The sequence below is a fragment of the Austrofundulus limnaeus genome, unplaced genomic scaffold (genome assembly GCF_001266775.1).
Source record: "Austrofundulus limnaeus strain Quisiro unplaced genomic scaffold, Austrofundulus_limnaeus-1.0 Scaffold125, whole genome shotgun sequence".
NCBI classification, from domain to species: domain Eukaryota; kingdom Metazoa; phylum Chordata; class Actinopteri; order Cyprinodontiformes; family Rivulidae; genus Austrofundulus; species Austrofundulus limnaeus.
In genome coordinates, this window is record NW_013952527.1 from 266,973 (window position 1) to 277,770 (window position 10,798).

The following is a 10,798-nucleotide window of genomic DNA, read 5'->3' on the forward strand; positions in this document are numbered from 1 at the left end:
TATGTATGGATCACTTGGGTTGTTACCAACATCTGGTGAAAATTTCATGTCATTATCACCTCTAGTAATATATTTACTGAGAAAAATGTTGACGTTTTCAATACTTATTTTACCAGCTGTACATTAGGGTTCCTGCTAATACCAGGAACCCTAATACACACTTTATCCTGTTAAATTTATTTTACATATTTTTACTTTTATGCTTTATGTTAACTGTTTATTTTGTATGCTTTTTTGCACCAGAGTCCTGTACATTATGCCGATTTGACAATAAATTGACTTAAGCTGGTCTACACTTCAAGTCGCATATTCTCCCGGCTGAATGACAAAGAATTGCGTAACTTCTGTCTGCTGTTCCTCTGCTAGCCCCCAGTGACAGCCATTGTGTGCATTGCCCCCTGTCAGAACTCTGCGACACGGACCTTGCGGCTCGGAGTGTGTGATTGGTCAGAACTTCATGGGTGTGTTTGTTCATGAGGAGCAGGACCAGAGCCGATCTTCCTTCTTCAGGTTATTTTTTTTTAATGATTTGTTYGTCGCCTGTTGTTTAAAGAGCTAGAACAGCAGCTGGTTTTATTCTATTGAACATTGTGATGTCTACATCTTTCTCCCATCACCACCGTTAACAAAAAAAAAAACGTTTTTCCTCCGCAGACTGTTCACCCAACACAACATTGAYCGCCGAGTAAAAAAATAACACAATATCCAGCCATCTTTATTGTCGTTTATATACTTTATATGATCTGTGGGAGGGGAGAGGGAGGAATTATGATCATTTATGGCCTGCCACGTCTTCAGCCCGGTCAGGAAAAGACGTCCGAAATGATGCAAAGGCACAGAGAACATGTTAAGGATGATGCTCAGCTACTACCAAACCAACATATAATTACAAAATCTGTAAAATGAATTAAACTGCAGCTATTATTGTGTTTCTTAAAGTTATTTAGCGGTAGTGGCCATCTTGAATCGGGTTAGTTTCAACCTGATTCAAGATATTAATCAGTTGTAAAAAAATATTGTCCATCTTTCACCTTTCAAGGTGAGCAATTAAGTTTTTAGGTTRAWCTAGAATGAGACTAAAATATTATTYTTATACYTGAATACACMTTTAAAACAACTTTTATTTACTTTTTGAAACCTTGCATCAAATGTTTTTTTTCCCAGGATGATTGCACGTACAGTACATGTGTGTTTGTGTTTGAGAACACTGAACCACAGGTCAACCATTCATTTAGTGGTCAAACCTGATTAATGCTGAGGCACGGCTGGCCCTCAGCCTCCATCACAACACTACACTACACACACACAAACGCACCAAAGCCAAAAAAAAAAAAAGTCCAGAATATGTTACGTGATTGATTGGACACGGGATAATATACACACCCTCCATCAAGCATGGCAGATACTGCCGGCAGATGGAGCGCATGATAAACACACAGCGAAGACGCTGGCAGAGGAAGAGAAGAAAAGCTAAAGGTCTGGGAACACATGTGCAGAGTKGCCCGAACCAGAACTCCGGCAACATCTCCTGATGTAAACCTTCAGCTTTTCAATATGTTCACTTTAACCTGTCCGTCCCTTTCTGCTGTCTGGGACGGCCAAATATTCTCAGCTGAACATCCATGTTTTTATTTTATTCAGCGACCAATCAGTGAGCCACGCTTCATCCAGCCAGCCAGCCCCACGTTCCTCCTGTCTCTGGAGAAGGAACTCATCAAGGCTGGATGATTACTCCATAATAACATCCACAGAGGAGAAAAAAAAGGCCTCTTTTTAGCTGCGCCAAAAAGGACTGTCATCAAATAAAACTGCGGGGCATTTACCAGAGATTGAACAAAACTAAATAAAGGACGGAGGGAGGAAGCGTAGCTGCTGATGAGGGTCTAATGGGACCAAAAGTGAAGATGGAAAATCTGAGTTAAGAAAAAAAAGAGTAAATGTGAAACTGAATTGTTTTACAAAAATCAGATTAACAGGAGCAAACAGGTGATGTTCTGAAGCAGAAAGAGGATTATTGTTTCCTGTGTTGATGCTTTCAACCAGACAAAAAAGTTAATCAGTAAGTAAAAGCTAGAAAAAAGGGGGAACGTGCTGCTGTGACAAAACGACGGCTCTCCACAGTCCGACAGCCTAATTTCAACCCCCCCTTATGTGTATGACTTGTATGTGAGCGTTTGACAGGAAGACAACAATTTGGTCCCATTTGCCATTATAAAAAACAGACCAGCACAGAGCTCAGGCAGCTTACACCCCTCCTCATCTATGGAGGCCCAAAACGGACATAYTTAAAAATAAAAGCATAAATATATAAACGGACCAACAAATAAATAAATACACTTAAAACTAATCAATTAAATTTAAAAATGAGAATTTTACCTCATGTTTTATAATTTAATTGACCTTCATATTCATTTCCCCAGCTTAGTTGCAATAAATTACTTATTTTAGCACATAATTTACATTTTACTGTTTTAAAATATATATTTTTATTTCTCCTTTTTGTGTCTCTTAAATGTTTTATTTCCATTTAACATTTCTCTGTCTACTGTTTTCACTTTACCTTATGCATTCCTGCCTCATTATGCAAATATGGTGGGCGGACCTTCTTGGGCCAGCTCCTCTCCTATTGGTCAACAGAGAGGAAGGAGCAGGAGCCAAGTGCAGATCTACTGTGCATGCTTGTGCTGATCAGTTTAGCTTTAAGTTCAAGGTTTAGACAAAAACAAAGACACAGGTTTGTGTTTTCCTCCTTGCCTTTGTTTTAAACTAAACTTTAAGCTAAACTGGTGAATTTTTTTTATTTATTGGTCCATTTATATATTTCTGCTTTTATTTCTAATTATGACAGTTTCGATCCTCCATACTCACCGACATTTTTCTCCACAAAGTGGGGAGAAAGAAAGTGAAAGGGATTGAGAGATAACCTGAAGGAGGCCTGATGGGTTTTTACAAATCTGTAAAGTCAACATGAACCAGTAAATATACAGATGAAAGAAAAACATCACTTCCTGTTTTAAAGGTACTAAATGCAAAGTCATGAAGACTGGACTGAAAAAATAATAAAAAGAAATCAGTCAGAAACTAAACATGCACAATATTTTTCTCATAGCAATGGTTAAAATGTCCTTAAATATAAAATAAATGAAATTAAACTTGTGATTAACTGATAACTAGCCCTTGTTTACCAGACTTGTTTGTCAGATTCCACCGGGTTTATTTACCTGCCCAGACTACATCCGGACTAACGCAGCTCCATCATGTGACTCAAGCTTTTCCTCGTGGTTTCCCGCGGATTCAGTCCAACACTTTGTTTACACTGAGCGCGTACCCACGTTTCAGAACTGCACGGTCTCTTTCAAACTGCATCAAACAGCTCCGAATAACATTTTTATGTTTGATTTCGTACTTTGCAACAATTAATACTTTATGTCAGCGATCAAAATCACTGGCATGGCAAAAAAATAAACGTCCGATCACGCAAACATACAGTCNCTGAAACTGTTTGCTTCAGTCCTGAGTGAGGCGGAGCACAACTGGATGAATATTGATACAATCAGAACAACGTTGTTGAACAAAAAAAGATTTTCCACTGAAATATTAAACCGTGTGACTACAAATGGCAGCCTGGAAGAAACATTACACACATGCTAGTTMCTAACACTTTAATTAGACTGAGAATATTTGTCAAATGAATCAAAACCAAAGTCAACATGAGTCACTTACCCCGATGCCTCCGCAGGGTAACCTCACAAACATGGGATTTACAGAACCTGAGGAAAAGGAGATGACAAATCACAATATAAGTCAGGAGGGAAAAAAAAAGAAAAGGTGAAGAGGTAACTCTGTGCACCCAAGGGTCCAAACGACCCCTAAAACCCAGCGTTTGACTTTCTGACCTTATCTAACTACGAGAGCACACGGGGGAGACGCTTTAATTTGGGGAGGTGGGAAAAAAATAGGATCCCGTTGACCTCACAATCAAGGGGAGCCTCGGGAAGACGGCGGGAAAAAGGGTTCTGTTCCGACCCTGAGATCAGTAAGCAAAGATTAGTCGGCTTATTTAGCCGAACTCCTTTCAAATGTTTTGTAAAAATACAATTTCCGTCACCAAAACAAGCCTTTACGTCTGCAGAAATACTCACAATGGTTCTGTGAGGTTTTCAAGTCTGCTTGAGCTGTTTTAAATAGAAAACGAACACCAATCACTGTTCTGCGGAACTAAAACCATTTCATGCACCTAAMTGCATAAAATTAAACGCATTTTCACCATACAGGAGCCGAACATTCCTAATTTGATCAAATCCTGATTGTTGCACAAACAGCTTGTTTAACGATCTGTACAACATGTTTTACTTTAACCTCAATATTTCTGTTTATCAGTGATAAGATGTACAAAGTTTAAAGGAATAAAAGTGCAAAACRTGGATACTTTAGGTGGAGGATGAGCACTTGTTTGGAACAGGTGTAATTTTTGAATACATAAAGGAAAATGAAGCCTTACTGTCCAGTTTCTGTCGCAGTGGGTTGGTTCCATACAACAAGACGTGGGCCTCAGAGTGGACTGTTTGTAACTCCTCCTGCGACGCCTTCCGACCTCGGATACACTGAGAACAGGATGAAAATGAAGATTACAGATTAGGTGGGAGAGAGGATTGTAGCCTAAATAATATCCCTCAGCKAACATCAAGATTCTAGTTATTAAGAAGAAGAAGAAAATGTTTGGTTCAACAGGTGTCAGGTAGGCAAACTAATAATAAAACAGGTTTAAAACTCCTCATTTCTAAATGCTTTACTCAGATAATGAACAGACTTGATATTTGAATTAACAGTGCCCTCTTGTGGTGAAAAGTTGAAACAGCAACTTAAAGTCAACTGATCCTCCCAGAACTTATGGATGACAATAAATAAATAAATAAATAAATAAATAAATAAATAAATAAATAAATAAAACAGGTAAAAAAAATCAACATTTTTCTCTCTCCAAAATACAATATGCATCATAATATTAATAAATAACATATCTTTTTTTTTTCAACTTTAACATCACATCAAAATCCTAAAACAAATTAATTGCAATTTTTTTGGTTTACTTTTTTTTTTTAAGTCTAATAATTTAATTGGGCATTGGGAAAATGCCCACCCTGAACACACCAGATCTCATCTGATCTCAGAATCTAAGCGGGGTCGGACCTGGTTAGTACTTGGATAAGAGACCTCCTGGGAATGCCAGGTGCTGTACCAAWGCAGGAGTTGCGCCCWCATTGGTAGCAATRGAAAATCTTTGACCATAAAGGTGATAAGTCACCTTCAATGAAGGATCTCAAAATCTGTTTGTGCTAAAATTGATTATTTTTCAACATCCTTTGTTATCTCTAATTTAGAACCTGTCTTTTCAATTACACATTCTCCTCACCAATKTTTACTATTACGAGCCAGTCTGCAACAAAAATTCAAAAACAAATGTGTTTAAATTACAAAGCAAGAGCAGTTGAGAAATAATTATTTCTTGGAGTCATAAGATAGCCGTCTCTGATCCGTTCTCACCTCACACTGTGACCTGAGACCTGTTTCCTGCAGTCTGGACCAGATACTCTGAATTCGGCCGGCGTGTTCTGGGTGAATAGTGGCGTTGCCGCAGACGCACTGGTGTTTCTGCATCAAAGCGTCGTACACCAGACCTGCAAAGCACAAGAAACGGCTTTCTCTCATTAGTTCATGTAAGGAAGAAACCTTCTTCCTGTCGATATCTGCGAGAAACACGTTTCCTACAGACCTGTAGTAAATCGGTGCTTTACTGGTGGCTCCTGGACTATAATGGGGAAGGAGGCGGTGTCCGGAGAGGACCGAGCCCGGGTCAGAGGACGGTGCACAGCCACACTGACTGGTAACCCTGCTGCTTCCATGGAGGCTCGGTAGTTCCTCARTTGGTGGATCCGCTGCTGCTCTAAGAGCAAGGCCTGCTGCGCTCACACACAAATACACTCTGTCAGCATCACACTGCAGTACAACAACGACACCAGCAGAGGGCACCAAATGCTGCACATCTCATGATAATTCAACAAWGACACCAAGTTGGAGCAGCAATATTTGATGCTAGCTTTGCATCTACCTTTAGGCAAAAAGCCATTAATACCATTTATCCAGAACCACTTTTTATTTTACTGACATTCTGTGTATTTACAAAAAGAAACAAGCATAATCTAATAGTTATCGAACAAGTGTTTACTATTACTCCTGAAACTATTAGASAGAATTCGAKAAAAGCACCTAAAAAATAACTTTGTGCACCTMTTTTGAACCTTTTAGAGCTCCTTTTCACTCTCGCCGAGCCTAAGTGCTGCACTGTTCTGATGGGTGTGTCTGCCTGCACTAGTGTACGGGCGCCATGGTGACAGTGAGAGGAGTGCCTGATTGAATTTGGCTGAGCAGACAGCAGGGTTGGGTCGGACAGATAAGGACACGGTGTCCTGATTGTCTGAGAGCGTAGAGTAAAACGGAGGGAGAATGCACGTCGCGCGCCTCAAAGACATAATGTAGAACTGAAAACTGAGGGTTATGTAACAGAGTATTTTTGCGTGCACGGTATTTATAGTGCAGCTCGGGACAACTTTGGGAGTGGGAGCATGCTTTAAGCTGGTTTTAAGACTTAGCGCAGCATGTGCAGTTTGTTTTCTTTCTCCATTTTCTGGGACGCAGATAAAAAAAATAATGCATCTAAAATTATGCTGGTAAGAGAGATGAAAAGTCATTTGAGAAGACGGGCAGATGGAAAGAAGGGTGTAATGTTTCAGCTCCATCTGTCACAGCTACAGTAACAAGAGTCGTGTTTTAAATCTGTGGGGGGCTTTTCGATCGGAAAACAAGCCGCCGCGTTGACACTTCCAAGTTTTCACAAACTCACACGGTGGGACAAGATGAAGTCATCTGTTACAATCAAATCTGAAACGCATGCAAATGTGAAAGAAGAGGTCATCGTTCCATCTTTTCATTTTTCGCACGTGATTGTTTTGAAATGAAGCTGAAGTTATGCAAGCTGCTTTCTAAAGTCAGTCTGCTCCTGTGCTGTGACTGTGGAAGATAAGCTGGCAAATGATCATTATAATGATCTAGCAACTTTTGAATGTCCATGTCTAAAAAAAAAAAAGCACACCGATGATAGAAACATTCCTACAAAATTTCTGAAGTGTACTCCAACAGATTAAAACATAAACATGGAGGCAGCTGCCAAGGTGGCTGCAAAGCTTGCAGAGGCAGCTACAATGTGGGTGAAGGTAGGCAACAAGATTATGTTTATGGTCCAGGATACAGTTTTGTAATCACAAAAACAGCTCGTGATTTTCAGAAACCCTCAAAAGTCTGTGACAGGATGAAAAACATGTTTATTTTTTGGAATCTTTGTTCACTGCAAAAAATGTCCACCTAACCAAGTTTTAAAACCTTATATCAGCCAAAAAGTCTTTTTGATCTTGTTTTGAGACTGATTTACTAAACAAGAACTGACTGTGTAAGAATAATAATCTTGTTTTCAGAATGTGTAAGATTATTTGTCTTGTTAGCCTGAAAAATTGTCTCATTTTAAGTAAAACATTTCTGCCAACGGAGTAAGAAAATTTTGCTTGGTAAGATTCTTGAAATAAGAAAAAAATTGAGTCAAATCAAGAATTTTAAGAAACTTACCAAGTAAAATTTTCTTACTCCACTGGCAGAAATGTTTGACTTAATTTGAGTCAAATTTTCAGGCTAGCAAGACAAATAATCTCACACATTCTGAAAACAAGATTATTATTCTTACACAATCAGTTCTTGTTTAGTAAATCAGTCTCAAAACAAGATCAAAAAGATTGTTTTGGCTGGATATAAGATTTTAGAACTTGGTTAGGTGGACATTTTTTGCAATGTAGCGAGATCCGATTTAACTGACTCAATCATATGTACTCTTTTTCTATATTTGGTTTCTCCCCGACCTGATATTAGGGGTATAAGAAAAAATTGATACAATGAAATATCGTGATATTCAATTTACCAATACTGTATCGATTTTCTAAAGCTCTGTATTGATTTTTAATTAAGGTTTAAAATGTAAACTTTCATGCCAACAGTTCATTTTTGAGTTGTAGTTTAGAACTCCGACCACTAGTTGGCAGCAGTCAGCCATTCGTTTGGCTCTCCCAGTACTGAGGAGCCAGAGAGTATAACGGTAGCTAAGACATCAGCATTGTGAGTAAACATAAGCATCATGCGCCGATGGCTTAATCTGAGCGGATTAGATTGACAACTGCTGCCATCTAAACTGAGGTAAATTAACCAACAGTCCCTTATTGGCTGGATTCTCCGAATTTTAAGCCAAATTTAAGTGTCCTGTTCAGGACGCTCTTTCTCCCAACTGTAGTCAGCCTTCATGTTATGAAAGGCGGGCATTTGTCTAGTGCCTCAAACTCAGGGGGTCCCCGAGGTACAGTACTGAAGTGACCAAATGCAACAACCATATGAAACACAGTGCATTGAAATGACTGCTGGGGAGGTGCCCCATGACAGCCGACAACAGACTGTGTGCATCAGCTTCATGTCATCCGTTTACTGAACTTTAGGACAAAATATAGGCTATTGTTAGTGTGTTGGGTGGCCATGTTTTTATAATAAATTAATTTTAAAATCTAAAAGCTGACACAAATATACTATCAAACTATTTAATGGTACATTTAGTCTAATAATTGAAAACATATATGAAATAAGAAATATGATACAATAAAAATCCATATAAAACATACTGTTTTATTTTTAAATACAATTTTTTGGACAAAAAATGTCAATATATCAAAATATATCACCTTGCTTACAGGATTACAACATATTGAAATATATCGTATCGCGATCCCTGTCATGATATGTATCGTATCGCCAAATTCTTGCCAATACACAGCCCTGCCTGATATATCGTTATTTACCAAAGAGACTCCCAAAAAATGTTTAAAAAATTTGTGTATATCTAACTATAATAACCTCTTTTTGAGCCATGATTAGTTGCTATCATTAGGTGCTGACGGGTCTGAAGTTTTGCAGTTTTTGCAAAAAAAAAAAAAAAAAACTTGGAAAAAATTTGGAAAGACTCGACTCTCTCCCATCAGCCCCTCTCCCTTCACATCCTACCTGTTTAAACAGGAAGTCTTGCTCTGACTGTCTTTCCCTCTGGTCCCTTTCTTCTTGCTCCTGGTGGTCAGGGGGTTCCTGCTTGATGACCAGTCCCCGTATTAACCCCGTCTCAGGCATTGACGAAGAAGAAGACGACGATGAGGATGAGGAGAGTCCTTGGTGCTCCCTGAGCTCCTCTTCGGTCTCCTCTGGGTGACTCTGATGTTGTCGACTCGACACTGAAGCGCTGGAACCTGCAGGGGATACCTGATCGCCGGGCTTGGACATGATCTGGAGGAGAAACAAACACACAAACAAACAAAAAAAGGTTTTCATAAGTTGGCACAATTTGTCTAAAATGTCATAGTGTGACAGGGCCTTGAAGGTTAATGACAGAGAAAAAAAATTAAAAATCCTGAGTTTAAGAGGATTTGTCTTTAGAGCCATTGGCGCAATGAAACAATGGTTTTAACTGACAAAACAAGTGAGAGTGAGATGAATGAGGAACAACCTTGTGTGTTTACTAGTGATCATTTCATTCCAAAAATAGATGAATGATCAGACTGAGAACAAAAACAATGTAAAAGACCTAAAGTTTAACTAAACAAAAAGCTAACATTACCCATCCCCTCTGACGTTTGGTACACAGAGATAAACCGGATCTGAACTCTGGACTCCAGGGCCAGAATTATACCTACTTTCAAACCTCCCACACACRAAGGCAACCAAATCCCCTGACTAACCTAAAGTGGGGGGACTCTACCGTCACTCAACTCATGGTTGACGTAAGCTCAGACCACCAGCTGGAGAGCTGCTGCTCCTCTGCATTAAAAGTAGTCTGCTAAGGTGGTCTTGGGGTCTTGTTCACGAGTGAGGGAAGAATGGAGTGTGAGACTGATAGACAGATTGTTGCGGGGAAGAGGGAGCTGAGCTGTAAGGCAAAGCCCTCTGTTTACCGATTAGTCTGCGTTCCTACCCTCACCTACAGTATGGTCATGAGCTTTGGTTTGTGACTGAAAGAACAATATCACGGATACGAGGGGTTGAAATTATTCTCCAAAGGGTAGCTGAACACTCCCTCAGAGATGGGGTAAGAAGTTCATTTATCCGGGAGGGACTCAGAGTAGAGATACCGCTCCTCCATATCAAGAGGAGCCAGTTGAGGTGGTTCGGGCATCTGGTAAGGATGCCTCCTGGATGCATCCCTGGGGAGGTGCTTCAGACATGTCCACCTGGGAGGAGACCCAGAGGAAGACCCAGGACATGCTGGAGAGACTATGTCTCTCGGCTGGCCTGGGAACACCTTGGAGTCTTCCCAGAAGAGTTGGAAGAGGTAGCTGGGGAAAGAGAGGTCTGGGCATCACTGCTCAAGCTGCTGCCACCACGACCCAACTTTGGATAAAGTGGAAGATAAAGGCTGGCTGGCTGGCTGGCTGGCTGGGTGGATGGATGGATGGATGGATGGATGGATGGCTGGGTGGATGGATGGATGGATGGATGGATGGGTGGGTGGATGGATGGATGGATGGATGGATGGATGGCTGGGTGGATGGATGGATGGATGGATGGATGGGTGGGTGGATGGATGGATGGATGGATGGATGGATGGGTGGATGGATGGATGGATGGATGGATGGATGGGTGGATGGATGGATGGATGGATGGATGG

At 40.2% G+C, this 10,798-nt stretch overlaps 1 protein-coding gene across 2 annotated transcripts in view; it reads right to left on the bottom strand.

The window, feature by feature from the left end:
• The window catches only part of LOC106522264 (histone deacetylase 4), a 134,781-nt gene that overhangs the window by 27,065 nt on the left and 96,918 nt on the right, over nucleotides 1-10,798 (bottom strand). For both annotated transcript variants that reach the window (XM_014015213.1, XM_014015214.1), the window contains 5 exons: nucleotides 9,148-9,420; nucleotides 5,774-5,960; nucleotides 5,545-5,678; nucleotides 4,502-4,604; nucleotides 3,724-3,770 (listed from right to left, as the gene is read on the bottom strand). In XM_014015213.1, the coding sequence (XP_013870667.1) occupies nucleotides 3,724-3,770; nucleotides 4,502-4,604; nucleotides 5,545-5,678; nucleotides 5,774-5,960; nucleotides 9,148-9,420 (744 nt within the window). The remainder of the gene's footprint in view (nucleotides 1-3,723; nucleotides 3,771-4,501; nucleotides 4,605-5,544; nucleotides 5,679-5,773; nucleotides 5,961-9,147; nucleotides 9,421-10,798) is intronic.